Below are 16,690 nucleotides of genomic sequence, written 5' to 3' on the forward strand. Positions count from 1 at the left end.
TTGTAATCAATTGTTACTGATGAATGGCATTTCTTCCGCGTTCTATCAAAATGACATATACCATTTTGGAAAAGGAAGAGTGCATCTTCTTCTTTTATTAAATTCAAAGTTAACCTTCCTCGCAATCATTTTACCAATGTTCTATTATTAGCTGGTTAGTTATCAGCTTGAAATAGAATAATGGCTCTTTTATCCGTCTTTAATGTCAAGTATCCTTTCCGACATGAATAGTATTAACACTTTATATTTTACTTGTATCTTTTAACTATGTACTGGAAATTCAACATATTTTCAGAGGAAATTGATAGTTGGTCATCGAGACTCTAAAGGAATTGTAATAATCTTTATATTTCTGTGTTTCAAAAGCTAAAAAGTTTTACAAAAAAAAAATTGTTTTAGCAAAAACACATTACAAATTGTTACATAATAAGGCCATACACAATTATTGGCCAGATACTCCATTACAATAATGAGTGGTCTAATTAACATAAATATAAAGCACTTTTTTACTTCATTACCTAGTTGCAATCCAAAATTGTGAAGTGTAGTGATACATACATGTATCATTATTAGCAGTATATGAAATTTTGATTCTTTTTTTTTCACAATATTTTTGCTGGCAAGATTTATTACAAAATCAAACAAAGAATATAATAAAATGGTCATTTCTAAATGAGACCTTTATAAATCTGAAATAATTACGTCTTTTTGCAATATATTTTGATGGTCATGGAAACGGGAATATTTGGATTATAGAATTTGCACATGATTGTGCATATCTTTAAGTATGCCTAGATGACTTGTTTCAAATTCTTAGAGCACAAACATCAGTGAAAACGTCCTCTTCATCTTGGGGTACTTCACGCTCATTATCTATCAAATATGCGATAATCATTTTTGCATCTATCAAATCGCAGGCCACTTGCGTACAGTTCATCCCAAAGTTTACTTGTTTGACTGATACTTTATAAACAAGTCATTGATTTGAAATTAAATTTAAAGGTTTTCCAAACAAACCATTAAAGAAGAAGACCGGAACTGCGACTGGAATATATACAGTCATTAAATACCATTTTAACATTACTAGTTTGTTACTTAATTGCTATACTGTTTTCAATGCGAATACCAAAACGTGACCACCTCTTGACATTAGTTCCTATTTTCACCTGATTAGTTGGAGTTTCTTTTAAAATTTAAGATCTTCTTTGTCCTAAAAAGAAAATTCACAACTTGAAGAAAGCTATTTATAACTAGGACATCAGGTTTGATATGTCTGCGTCATAAAATTGAGATTTTCACAGTTTTTACACGTGATGCAACTGCGAATTTAGCAACCACAGTAGTTGTTTCAGATTGCGCGCGAAAAGATACGACTTGTTTTCGAACTGCAGTGCATTTCTTGATATTTGAGTCAAAACATGAAATTTCTTAAAAATCTAACATTAATTATTTGTCTTTCTTTATTGGTCAAAATAGATTGATGATATAATATTGATATAAACTGTTTTTAGAAAAAATAAATAAATAAAAATAACATAGAAGAGGGAGTACTGTTCTCCTCATGATTCATTTAGCCACGTAATCACGGAATATCATCACAGAAAATTAACCGTTATTTATTGTTCCCAATGTTACGGTGTATTATAATTATCTGGACTTACAATAGCATAATGTTTATTTTCTCTCCCTCTAAAAATTCCAGTAAAGAATCAAATACAGGATAAAAAACGCCTAAAGTAAAACATAATTTGATCTCTCTTATTCTTCTCAAATTGGCTTTGATGAGCGCCAAACTTATCCCTAAGCCAAGAAAATTTAACATTAAAAAAAATATTATAAAAATTTTAGCATATAGTTTTGCCAGAAATGCACCATCCTATCTGACAGAAAAAATGGCAACATCACTTAATCTTCGATTGCGTTCTACATTATTTCATTCAACAAACATTGGGTGGGTTGTGGCCTGAATTTCGGACGTCAGAAACAATGAACACCTGAAAAATTGTTACTTTAGGGACATTCATGCACTTTTCTGGAATGATTATAAAACGAAAAAAAAATGGCTGCAAAATATAATTGTGTGAAGTAATTGAAAACATATTTATTAATTACAGATTTTATTCTAGACTTGCTAGAAATAATCACATAATTACATTTCCTATTGCTTTATGTCATGATTTTTATCCTGACTATATGTGAGATTTTTACTTATTTTAGCACTATATGTTTTAGTAAAAAATATCATGTTTATATGTATATACAACGTCATTAAATATAGTTATGGAACTATGCATTTAATGAACAATATTTTTATCCCCCGCGGTGCGCGGGCGGTGTTGATCGCAATGCAATTTCCAGTGCAGCGCCTCCGAGTCTGCAACATTTTCGTTTACGGTCTTATTTCAAAGACCCTTACGAGAGCGACTCCCAAAAGAAAAGCATGCATTAAAATTTGAAACAATATTTACATTAAAAATTAGCTTAAATGAACTTTTAAAGCATAAGGATAATTTGACTACAACTTAATTCATGCTGAGTGTAAACATGTAAACATTAGGATTATACAAAAAAAACTTGATGAATTATAAATTGTTTGTTAATGACAAGTGTCGCGATGCACTAAAATGTTGCAAATTACATCATATATATTCAGAAATACGTCAGAAATACTTATCTTGTTCACAATTCAAATATTCGTATATCTAAAATGACTAAAATGTTGCGAAAATGAACTGAAGTGCCACGTTAATTACATTCCGTCTCAGCGTCGTTACGTTAATTTGTTCAGCAGCTATTGAAACCATATAGGGAGTTTTTAGACTATAGACAAATCTTTTAAAAGGTCAGAAATATAATGAATAAATATGATAAGTGACTATTTTCGTTTGATAACAGACCCCAGACAACTTTCAGAAGCTATTTTAGATTTGTCACAAAGTTGTCTGGGGTCTGTTATCAAACGCTAATAATTCAAATTGTCTATTATTTTTAAACGTCTGTGGTAAACAAACCGAGCCTGAAACATTTTCAATCTTGCCATTTTTGAGCGTTCTTTTTTTTTATTTTTGATCTGGATATGGGTCCTACTCTTACCTCATTTTGATATTTGAAAAACGTCCACAACCACTATAAGAAATATGGAAATATTGTTGTCGTTCCATCTAGTCGGTTAAAAAAATGATGAGAAAACTTAACACATGCACGTGACTGCTTTACACCGAATTTATATTGAGTTCATCAGACGTTCTAAAACTTTGGTGAGGAGCTAGGTAAGTATTGAATGAATATCATGTTTTTTCTTTGTTGTCTTTTGTTTGGTTAGTTATTATTGCTGTTAACATAGGTAAGTCTTATTTGACAATTTTATTTATATAGAATTAAATGAGACAGTGAACTTTACATAATATTATATCTTTGCCCATATAAACTCAAATGAAATATTAACGTATGTTTTCGGTTTTTTATTTCGATGTTATAAAGTCCAGTTTTCAAGACAAAATAAAAAAACACACTACTTCTTAAGTAGTTCAAATGCGTCTAGACAAGCAAAAGTTACATCTGGAAACATAATGAAAATAGCTTTTTACAAAATCATAGCTTATACTTGAAGGATTTCAGTACTCAGCGGTTGTCATAAGGGGGGCACTACGACAATTGAGCGCTACAATCTGTGAACTCTTTGAAATATGTCAAACGATATGCTGGACTATCAGTGATTTTGTTCCTACATAAATCAATAGTTTTGAGAAAAACGTTTCCGGAGATTCGTCATATTTCTTGCCTGCCGGTGAGTAATTTGATATGTGTTTCTGAATGTAAGTATCATAACTAAGAGTTACAGACATTCCGTCACCCAAACTTCTTACGTGGTGGACACATCTTATTTCTCCTCCAGCAATGTTCAAACTTAAACAATCTACTGCCTTGCTCCTACACATCCATATTTCTGTTTTAGAAATATTCACTTTCAAATTAAATTATGCCTTAGAGTACTCTTCTAATATATATGATTTAAGTAATTACAAAGTTGAAAAACAAGCTTTTTAATTACCCCTGATACATGATGGTAATACAGCACAAAATGATTAACATTATACTAAACTGCCATGCAGTAGTGTGACGTATTTCACAGAGTATAAATACAAATAGCATGCTTGCATTAATGACCCGGTTAATATGTTAGATTCCGTACAAACATACAGACGACCAAGTTTTCTAAAATAATTTGTTTACCATTATGTAAATGACATAAAACAATAAGGCTTTAAAGAAATATATGTTATATTTTATTAATGTAAATGTTTAGATACCATTTACAAAATATGAATATATTATTCATCAACTATGATATGTAATTATTAAGTCATATAACAATCAGCACCAGAATTCTATCACTACATTGAGACGTCCATATATCTCTTGTTACAACATGTGTTTGTTTCTTACCCAGATAACAAAAATATAGATTTATCATATAAATGAGTTAATATGATAAATTCTAACACGACCCGCATTTTTCCCTATTGAACATAGAAGAACCGAAAGTGTGTGTTATTATGCAACAGAGTCACAGTTTGACGTTCTATATTTAGACATGTGACGTAATCATTATACACGTGACGTAACCACCAAAAATCCAACGCGCTGAAAATAAGTACGGAAACAAATCAGGCGCAATTTTGCTTAATATCAGGTACGGCAGCATTTATTTGTTGATGTCGTGTTAGAATCGAAATAATATATCCAAATCGGTGATTTTATCGCTTGATAACATCACTGTTTGTCGTTCGGATGCGCATCATTATATCACTCGGGCTACGCCCTCGTGATATAATTCCTCGCATCCGAACTCCAAACAGTGATGTTATTGAGCGATAAAATCACTGTTTGGGATATATTATTTCTTAAATAAGACATGATAAAAAGAAGACAGAGTAATTAAAAGACATATTTCAATGCAAGCACAATTTAAAAAACAACAGTTTTTACAGTCTTTTGTCTCCATGCCTATCCATATATCATTTGTATACACGTATATATAAGTAAACAATTCAATAATTCATTATATTCCAACACAAGGTCGTATAATAAACATTTTATATATTTGTACACAATGTATACATGTATATTCTGAATGCAGTTTTTATGATCAATTTCAACAGTATAAAATGATATGTTGTGGACAAATTACCAGACCCGCTGGTAGTTTGGTTATTAAATCATTCCTCCAACTTATAATGGAAATTTCCTTATTATAAGCAGGTCAAATCAATTATACAAATTTAGGAATGTCCTTGTCAAATACCTTGGATTGGTATAAAGTGTTTGTATTTTGCTATTATATTTTGGTATTATATTATTATACTATATTATTCTGAATTGTAATACTATAAATATCTACATGGTTCACAAAATCATCAACTAAGAAATAGCTATGTCAAAAACTATGATTATTTGATATTTTACCCATGTAATTGTGAGCCTGCCCAGCTCTAATGGAGTCATCTAATAAAATGCACAAGAATATTTAATATTGCCTGTGATATTAGAATGTTTTATCTAATTTCATAATCACAAAACACAAGTGATAATAACAAGAATCTAACTTTAAAATGAGATAAAGTTTATATTTACTGAAAAGAAACAAAATTTCTATTTCATAATGAATTAAACGAGCCAGATGTGACCAAAGCTGGCGCCACATGATGAATTTATATACAACATTATCATTGATGTCATGGAAATCTTTATCTGCTATGCATTTTTCCTTCGCTATTTCTTTGAAATGGAATTGGAAGCAAATTCTATATCTCATTATGAACAATGTTGTATAACTTATATATGACTGATATGTTTTTTTAATAATAAAAATTAGATAAAAACAGACATACAAAGCATCTGAAACAATGTTGTACAACAACCTGTTTTAATTAAACATCAATTAAAAGTATATTCACATGTGTATACAGATCAACTTTTACTGTCATACCTTTACATTAATAAAAAAGATATGTAAATATTTGACCACTTGGCAAGAATAATAAAATTAAGATAAAAACAGACATACAAAGCATTTAAAACAATGTTGTACAGCAAATAAAAATACTCAACTATTGTATACTTTCACAAATTATATATACACATTAAAAACGTGAGTAAAATTTAATAAGTACACATTAAAAATGGGAGAAAAAATGTATTTAAGTACACATTAAAAAGCTGAGAAAAATTGTTTAAGTACACATAAATAAGCTTAGAAAAACTGTTTTTAAGTACACAATAAAAACGTTTGAAAAGTTGTTTAAGTACACATTAAAAACGTGAGTAAAATTGTATAAGTACACATTAAAAATGGGAGAAAAATGTTTTTAAGTACACGTTAGAAAGTTGAGAAAAAATGTTTGAGTACACATTAATAAGCTTAGAAAAATTGTTTTTAAGTACACAATAAAAAGGTTTGAAAAATTGTATAAGTACACATTAAAAAGCTGAGAAAAATTGTATAAGTACACATTAAAAAGGTTTGAAAAATTGGATAAGTACACATTAAAAAAGTGATAAAACTGTTTAAGTACACTTTAAAGACGTGAATAAAATTGTATACCTTATTTTAATATGTTCAGATAAATCAGCAATGAAATAGAATTTCTTGAAACAAAATTAAACAGCAAAACTTAACATTTTTTTTGCCTTATACAACTATCATATACAATTTTAATAACAAAATCTGAACACTGTTAACAGGAAATATCATATTACAACATTCATATAAACACTCATACAATAAGTTCACATTTCAACATGAGCATTTTGGAATGTTTTTAAGAAATTATGCATTGGTGTGATCATTGAAAACATCACTGTCAGGGAACGATAATTCCCCATTTGATGGCAGAGTCCTCTCTAATCCATTCTGACCCTCGGTCGAGTCCAATTCTTTACTGACCTCATATAGAGGGTTTGTAAAAGCACCTGGGGCTGTATCACCGTTAGACATACCTTTACTATAGAATGCTTTTCCATTCTTTCCCAGCATCATATTATCATTTTCTCCCGCTGATGTCACATCATTAGAAGATGTTGGCTGCAGGTTTAAATCATATAACTGATTACTGGCAACCACTGTGCCATCTAATTCTCGACTTATTACAGAATCATCAAATCTTTGTCTAGAATATCCCGGCATTTTTCCACGTCTATATCTAAGCACTATGAGGGCCGCTATAACAATAATCAATAAAACAACAATCAAAGGAACAGCTATCACAACACCGAGGTTAGCTCTTGATGTGGAGGACAGAGCAGATGATACTGTTATGTTTAAACTGCTACTTGTAGATGGTGTTGTTGCTGCAGTTGTTGTTGAAGACTGGGGTGTTGATGTTGTTTTCTTTTCTGTTGTTGATGTTGCTTTCTTGGTTGTTGTTGCTGTTGAGGTAGATTTTGTTGTGGTCGGTGGTGTAGTTGTTGTTGGTGGCCTCCTTGATGGTGTCACTGTTTGTGGAGTTGTTGTTGTTCTTGTTGTTGTAGTGGTGGTTGTTTGTTTAATTGTTGTTGTTGCTTCTGTTGTTGTTGTAGGCCTTTTTTCTGTTGTTGATCTGGTACTTATTGTTGTGACAGCCGTTGTGGTTGGTGGAGATTCTGTAAGATGAACAGTTTTGTTATGTACCATTTAAGTTTAATACATAAAGCACAAAAACATAAACTGCTAATATCATTAACATTGTGTTTGAGTTAAAAGTTCAACTGACAGTGATTTTATGATCATCAAATGAGCCGCTCCATGACAAAACCAACATAGTGGGTTTGCGACCAGCATGGATCCAGACCAGCCTGCGCATTCGCGCTGTCTGATCAGGATCCATGCTGTTCGCTTACAAACCCTATAACAAGTAGAGAACAGCATGGATCCTGATCAGACTGTGCAGATGCGCAGGCTGGTCTGGATCCATGCTGGTCACAAACCCACTATGTTAGTTTTGTCATGACGCGGCTCAAATGATGATTTAACAGCTACACATAATGTGGGAATAAACCTCATGCTCATTAGTTTATACAAACTTATTTTAGTTCGATTGTGTTGGAAGCTATAAGCTTATTGAAACACTCTCAAATCCGTTCCTGGATCCAACCAGTACTAAGCAATGAATGTAAAGTTTCTTGCTAAAGGAAACATGCTCATTGGACCCTCAGCGGTAACACTTTCCACTAAAAATGCTTATAATCTAAATTGGACTTGCCCATCTGTCAATCTGGACAAAACTCTTCATTAAGTCAAACCTGTGAATTGAGGCCATACAGAGACCATACATGGCCTTTATAGGCAAGTGGTTTTAATTCAGAGTTAACTTAGTTGTATTTTCATCACTGAAGGTTTGTGGAAGATTGTTCTTTATTTGTGCTCTTTATTCATAAGAAGTCTTTAACCCAGGTCTGACTGTATTTGGTAACCCAGGTCTGACTGTATTTGGTAACTGAATAACGAACAGTGTGCGAGGACAAAGATGTGCCAGCTTATTTTGGACTGCACTAGTCTCATGGGTAGATTTTAAGTAAATACCAATGTACATATATATGATTCCTATATGACATGAAGCTAATGAATAAAATTTTATGACTACTTCCAGTGATGTATTATAAATTACAGAACAGTTTATATAATATAATTTAAGTTAATATTCTGATATCAAACTTGTTATCTAAAAATTATGAATTATTTATTTCATTTTACTTCATAGAAATTATTTAAAGACTCTTCAGAATGATTATATAAAATGTTGTTATCCAGCGTAATACATGATAATGATAAAACTGTTTCATACCAAGACAAATGACACCAACATCTTCTGTATGGTTACAGTTATGTGTTCCTATTCCTCGATGTGCACATTCATATAATGTACTCTCATTACCACGGCATTTCACATTGTCAAACCATATTGGACCAGTCCCTTTAAAAACATGAAATAAATATATTGTAACTATAACAGTAACTATACAGTATTGTATATTTTAGCAGCGAATTCACTTTTCTTACAAACAGAACAGTTGCATGCCAACAGTCGCATGATATAATATCATAATCTACACACTAATAGAGCATCAATATGAATTAACAGAAATATTTACAGTTTGATAAAACCTAGGAACATTTCATTTGAAGCTCAAACGTTTTATTGCTCCCTTTTCATGAAAAGCATTGATACTCAATTTTGAATCTTGAAAAAGAGTCTCTGCACTGTAAGACTTGGTCTAAAAGTAAAAAAATTAGCATGATTAACAAAGGAAAATAGGCAAGAATTACATTTATACATTACCTGCACCAAAAGCTGCTTGTCTGACGGCAGTACCACCATAATAACCAAGTTGTCTGCAGACGACAATAGCGTCATTTTCATCCCAATAATCATCACATATAGTCCCCCAGGAATTCGCTCCTGTTACATAAATTTCTACCCGCCCACTGAAGTTATTACGGCCATTAACAAGACGTACATTTGTTGCCTCTGTAACATAAAAACAAAATAATGTACTCCCTTTTTTTCTTATTTTTATACTTTACTCTAAATAACAGGTACAAATTTAATGATAAATCACCTTTTGAGTTTATGGTTAAATTGCAGGTAAACATAAACATACGTGCATACATTTGTGTGGGTTGCAACTTGCAAAGGTAAAGCTTTCATTTAAGTAAACTTAGTAAAACAGCTAGGTCTTTGATAAAGCATTTATTTCGCAATCTGTTGACTTAGTTTGGTTTTGTTATTTTTTGGTAAAATTTATTTCTATGAAAACACAGTGATGGATAGGTTACAGAATAATATATCTTTCTTACAAAACAAGAGCGATCAGTAATCACATGTGTCGCCTCATGATGGCCGATTTCATGTTGGGACAAATTTTGTGACAGACGGACAGACAGACAGACAGTGCACAACTAGACTTGGTACTGATCATTCCTGTAAAGTTTGGATAAAATTCTACCAGTAGTTTATGAGGAGTAGTCCGGACAAGCTTTTGCGTATCTGGCAACACACAGAAAAACAACACCTTTTTATCAAAGGGCCATAACTCAGCCAAAAATCATTCAACCGGAAAACCCGTGCAATATGCACAAGCACTTGAGCTACAGATCAATCCTGTAAAGTTTCATTGAAATTGCATTAGTGGTATAAGAGAAGTAGTCCGGACAAACTTTAAAAATAAAAATTATTAAAGGGCCATAACTCAAACAAAAATCATTGAACCGGAAAATGCTGACAATATGCACAACTAGACTTGGTACTGATCATTCCTGTAAAGTTTGGATAAAATTGCACCAGTAGTTTATGAGGAGTAGTCGGGACAAGCTTTTGTGTATCTGGCAACACACAGAAAAAGAAACCTTTTTATCAAAGGGCCATAACTCGGCCAAAAATCATTCAACCGGAAAACCCTTGCAATATGCGCAAGGACTTGAGCTACAGATCAATCCTGTAAAGTTTCATTGAAATTGCATTAGTGGTATAAGAGAAGTAGTCCGGACAAACTTTAAAATTAAAAATTATTAAAGGGCCATAACTCTGACAAAAATCATTGAACCGGAAAATGCTGACAATATGCACAACTAGACTTGGTACTGATCATTCCTGTAAAGTTTGGATGAAATTGCACCAGTAGTTTATGAGGAGTAGTCCGGACAAGTTTTGTGACGGACGGACGGACAGACAGACAGACAGACAGATGGACAGACAGACGACGGAGAAGTGATCCCTATATGTCGCCACTACTCTGTAGAGGCGACACAAAAAGGCTGGAGAGAGAAATTCTAGTTATTGCTTTTCTTAGAGAATATAACTTAACAGCTATACATGTAACATTACAAAATGAAAAAAAAAATCAAACTTAATGCTGCATGTATTTTAGATATTTTTGATGCATGTTTGTTTGAAATTAACTATCAGAAATTAGAACATCTGAGCTCACCAACTTTCTCCTTGTAGCAGTTACTGTAAGCCCCAGAATCTCGACCACCCATACACAGGTCAGTGAGGAAAGTTGAGTTAAAACCTGTATTAAGACAGGTCATTGGTGTTTCCTCATTACCCTGACAGAAAAATCCAGTCACCCAAGGTAAGCTGTATGACAGTGACCTGAAATTATATCATAGTTATATTGTTGTATCTCACATCTGTGATTCTTCTTAAATAGTAATAGGGAAACAGGTAGCTGTGTAAAGGTAAAGGATACAGAACTGTAATTATTAGGTTCCTGATGTAAAGACGGTCATACTGTACCGGTGTATATATTTTCTTACCTTGTGATTCATTGCCCTTCACTATAAGAACACGAAGGTTAATGCTGAGATCAGCTGACATATGACAATTCAATCTTTTAAATTGATGTTTATATAATTTGAATTAGGCAAAGCTCTGATACATAATAAAGCAAATGTTAATAAGTATAACAGATACAATTTATAAGAACATACACAAGAACATTATATACCATTTGAGAAATCTTTTAGAGTAAATATGTATGAATTAGATTTACTTGTAAAGTTCAATCAAATAAATGGATTATTATGGTTTGGAATTAGTTTAAACATAATTACAAAATGTATTTTATTTCTCAGAATATATGTTACAATTTACAATATACTCAAAACATTTCAAATAGTCTTAAAAAAACAGGATTAGAATGAAAGACAAAGTGTCTTATGAACATGTTTCCCTGGAATCAACAATATATTCATATTTTATATCAATATAAAATAAAAACTTACTTATTCACAGTGTATTCAACTATTCCATCTACGTAACCAAGAGCTTTACACAGCACTCTAGCATCAGCACTCTGCCAAGACCATGCACAAACCATGCCCCATCTACCCTCATACCCTATCTCTACACGGCCAGTAGATGGACTTGAACCTCCAACCAACCGATAATTAAATCCAACGTCATCTGTAACAGGTATAAAAATACAAAATATTACACTTAGAGAGAGATTCAATTTTTTTATATATTTTTTTTTTAGTCAATGCGAGGAATATGGTACATTGTATAACAATTTTGTGTTTGAATAAACTTTTCTATGCTGGATTATAAGGATTACTTGCATATTTATATCTTAATTGAATTTCTAGAGACCATTCATAATAACCAATTATTCTTATATTTTATACATGTCAACATAAAAAATGATGTCTTTAATTTTCTGAACAAAAGCAGTAATGCCTTTATAATCAATACAAGACAAGACATGCCTAAACTTCAATACAGTAATACCTAAATATATAATTATCCTGAAAATCTATTCTGTTAGCTAATCAATTAAAAATAGACATTTATTAAATTCAAATTAGAATATTTCCAGTACATAAATGTTGTAGGAAAGCTGATCATTTAACATCAAATACTTACTTTTCTTGCGATAGCAAATAACACCAGCATCATTAGAAGCATAGTTACAGTTTTTCAGGTCAGGACTCATCTTCTTGCTAGGACATGACCAAAATGAGGTCTCGTTGCCTGAAAATATATTGAAATTATTTCATTCGTTTACTTTTTCTTGTCTGTAGTTTATTGTTATAATTTTTCTACAAGTAAACATGAGTAATTTCACCATGATTTCTTGTCAGTTCTTTTTTTTATAAATTCAATAATAAAAGAGATGACTGGCACCTCGGGTAGCTATATGCACCTCAGTTAATTACATGCACCTCTCTTTATAAATCTTACATTATATATTCATTATATTTACTTTATGGACATAAAGAAAACTGTAATTAAATTTACATGGAATATTATTCAACTGTCTTTATGTGAAACATACTATCTACATGTAGCTAGCTTAACAAGGTTGAAAGTGTGACACATGTGCCAGATCATCTTTAAAATGAAGCACCTTGAAGGGATACTAAATCTCCCTAAATAAGAAAATTATTTCAGAAAATGTCATATGACATACAGAGTAAGCCCAAATAAAAAATGAACAAAAAACAAAAAAATCTTTTATTTTTTTATGAATACATGTATATACCACCAAATAGAATAGAAGTACTGACCCAAACACTGGACATCCCTCAGCAGGACAGGTTTGTCATTTTTCATGATATGTAAATAAGCCACGCCCCCATCATATCCGAACTGTCTACAAGCTACAGCAGCATCTCTATCATCAAAGTTATGTAGACACACCCTGCCCCAGATCCCGTTAATCTGTACCTCAATTATACCATGTAGATCACTAGCTAAAGTGTCCGGAGCAAGACGCACCTTATATCCTGTAGTGAAAAAAAATCTAAACATAAGAACTTGTCCGTCATTGACTGCCTTTAATTTTGATGTTAATTATTTTTCAAACAATCTTCACATTATTATATACTTTCTTCACAATAATTAAGATAATCACTAATAAGCTTAAGTGTTGTACATTAGAGAATATTAGAGAATCTGATTATTTTACACCAAAATCTATTCTGAAAGTGAATTTATTTGGTTCACATAGTATGATAAAAATTAATTTTATGTATATTTCAGTATTAATTTTTTCACTTGTATATTTAAAACATTGTAGTGGTATTGTCAATTTAGAATCCTGAACAACTATGTCATTAGTTACCACTGAAATGCTAGAGCATCAATATAATATTTATTTTATGAACAGTTGAATCAGTGGCTCATCCATGAAACACATACATGTACAAGGTCAGGCCAGCTTGCAGTCTGTGCAAAATTCTATACAATTCACTGCTAAATTTCAATTTCACTATTATCTAGGAAATAAAGGTAGTACTACAGAAAAATTAAAATATGAACCTGTGTCTATAATAGTCTTGTTACTGCAGTAGACAGATATATAATGACCACTCTTGCATGTTGATGTAAAATTCATCGGACAGTCCGTTAAATCTGCCTCATCTCCGGAACATCTTACATTTGAAAATCCAATCACTCCAGACAGGTTCCCATAAGCTGAACCTATGTTGTGAATGAAATTGTCAATTTTATTTTAAAATAATAATAATGTTATAGCATGATTATATTATTAATTTAATGATAATTATATAATTCATAAAATGATTTTATTTTATAGTTTCACCGACAATGTAAAACGTTATATGGTAGCTTTCCAGCCCATTGGTAAAGGAAGTCCTCAGATACCCTTCCATGCATTATTTGAGGCACAAGCCTACACCTGAGTTAATTACCATCAAGTAATCTCATACATGTGAACTCTCCCACTTTTAGCGGGAGACTCCCACTTTCTGCAACCATATTTTCAAAGATTTTTCTTAAAATAAGGGGTATTTTCACAATTTAAAGAAATCTCCCTCTTTTTTGATACCAGAACTTCTTTCTTTGTTTATTGCAAATTCTAAAATCTCCCTCTTTTTGAAGTAAATCTCCCACTTGATCATCAAAAAAAGTTCACATGTATGTAATCTACCTGATAAAAAAATCTCAAAACCCCTGACAATCTTCATATTCTCAGCAATAAACTATAATTCTTGTATGTTTAAAAAACAAACTTCCAATTTATTACTTTTCATGGCAAATCAAATCAATTATCAATATAATGCTAATATCAATGACAATTAATTAAGTCTCACACGTAATTATGCCATTTAGAAAAATGAGCAAATAACTTTAAAGAATAAAACTAATCAAATGAAATTATATATTAGGTAAATTATATTTTTAGTATATCTATTTTACCTGGGATAATTTGAGCATCTATGAATTCCTTTTTAATACTTCTACAAGCCACTCGTGCAGCTTTCACATCGAAATCTGTGTCACAAACACCATACCATGTATTATCTCTGTGAATTTCTAGACCCCCAGCAAACACATTAGGTCCAGTGTTAAGACGCACTGAAACATATATATTTATATTTAGAAAATTTTCATGCTGTTATATATTGCTGTTATAATAATTTTCAACATATGCATGCATTATAAGGAGCATCTCTGCATTGTGCTTTGACTTCTCTTACAATTTTGTTAAGATTTGAAAAAGGGAAAGAAACAGGACAAATATAAAATTATTTGCAAACACATGAAAGTATGTTTCATCAAATACCCATGAATAAATATGTACCATCCCTACATCAGGCTGATTGTATTTTATTATATCATTATTGTGATCACATTTTTTAGTCAGTCTGACACTATATTTTTTAATTAAGGTCATAAAACAATTTCCCAGCTTTTACTGGTGGAGTAAGAATTCATGCAAGTGCCCCTCTGTGCATAAAATGGCACCCTGAACAGAAACACTCATGTTTCTTATGCTAGCTGAATAGGGCTGATTTCTTGCTCACATATCGTATTAACAGTGTTATAATGGTATGAAACTATATATATCATAAATGATGTAATACATGAAATAGTAATTAAATTCTTTTGACCTTGAACAAATGTGAACAAACATTTATCATAAATCAGAAGAAAAAACAAACAAAAATCCATGTAAGAAAGGTATATTCTATAAAAGACTAATCTGTGTAACTACCTGATTTATAGCAGTAAACCCCAGCATCATCGTTATGTGTTTCACAAGGCAAGGGGAACCACCAATCAAATGAGAATTCATTAGCAAACCCTCGATGAGGACACTGATGAAGTTGATCTTCATTTCCTGTACACTCCAAATGACTTATCCATATTGGACCTGTCCCTCGACCAAAATGTGCGTCACCTATCGCCTCACCGTCCGTAAAATTTAACTGTTTACAGATGACTTTAGCTTCCCGCTTGTCCCAATATTGATCGCAAACTGTACCCCATGTACCACCAACAGAAACCTCAACCCGCCCATAATGAACATCACCACCCCCAAGTCTGTACTCTATACCTGTAAGTAGAATGGTGGATACAAAGTCTGCTGAAAATATTGGCCCTTTGGTATTGCTAAAATGTTGTTTTTTGTTGTTATTTTTCAAATAATCAATCATATAATAATAGTTTTATATCCTAAACAGTATTTTGTATCAAGATGATTAAGAAGACAATTTTGACTACACTTTTGTGCTTGTGTACCAACACAGTACAGGTCTCATGGTGACTTTCCAACTTTACAGGTGGAGAGACATCCATGCATTATTTCAGGCGTGAATGGACACCTGAGTAGAACCACTGACATTCAGATAGCCAGCTTGATAGCTTCGAGCACATGAAAAAATCCAAAGTCCCTGTCGGGATTCGAACCCACAGCTGTGAAAGGAAAATGGTTTTAAGTTTCAACCTTAATCACTCATCCAGTCAGACCTCCCTTATTTTCAACAGTAAATAATGAATAAAAAAGAAGTAAATTTACCTGACTCATTGTTGTAACACAGGACAGCAGCTATATCATATTGGGTACAGTTTGAAAGGTTTGTCCTATTTAAGTGAGTACAATCTAATATTGAATTCTCATCTCCCGTGCAGTTGAAACCCCCAAGCCAGTATGGTCCACGTTTCTCCTATAAAAAATACCATGTTAACAACTTTCACACATGTAAATATCTATTAGCCAATGCATACTAGATTAAGTTTCTATGAGAGCAAAAGCTGTTGGTAAGACAGCTTGCTTGACAATTCTCAGCACTTTATAGTAAAACAAGAGCCTGGATAAGGGCCATGATTCTGTCTATATCAATGTTAGAGTTACGGCCTTGGACAGTGACCTCCTATTATGTTCTCAAATAAGTGTGGGAAGT

At 32.0% G+C, this 16,690-nt stretch overlaps 1 protein-coding gene across 1 annotated transcript; it reads right to left on the bottom strand.

The window, feature by feature from the left end:
- Positions 1-6,513: 6,513 nt before the first annotated feature.
- Positions 6,514-16,453, bottom strand: LOC132713962 (deleted in malignant brain tumors 1 protein-like; the record flags this gene model as incomplete). Its single annotated transcript, XM_060696699.1, has 11 exons — positions 6,514-7,641; positions 8,823-8,951; positions 9,318-9,506; positions 10,966-11,132; positions 11,765-11,945; positions 12,405-12,512; positions 13,049-13,267; positions 13,803-13,964; positions 14,703-14,861; positions 15,502-15,843; positions 16,306-16,453. Coding segments are annotated over 11 exons (2,616 nt in total), but the record flags the coding sequence as incomplete, so codon positions are not given.
- Positions 16,454-16,690: the final 237 nt, after the last annotated feature.

Source organism: Ruditapes philippinarum, unplaced genomic scaffold (assembly GCF_026571515.1).
Source record: "Ruditapes philippinarum isolate M1 unplaced genomic scaffold, ASM2657151v2 ctg18257_1_1_1_1, whole genome shotgun sequence".
Lineage (NCBI taxonomy): Eukaryota > Metazoa > Mollusca > Bivalvia > Venerida > Veneridae > Ruditapes > Ruditapes philippinarum.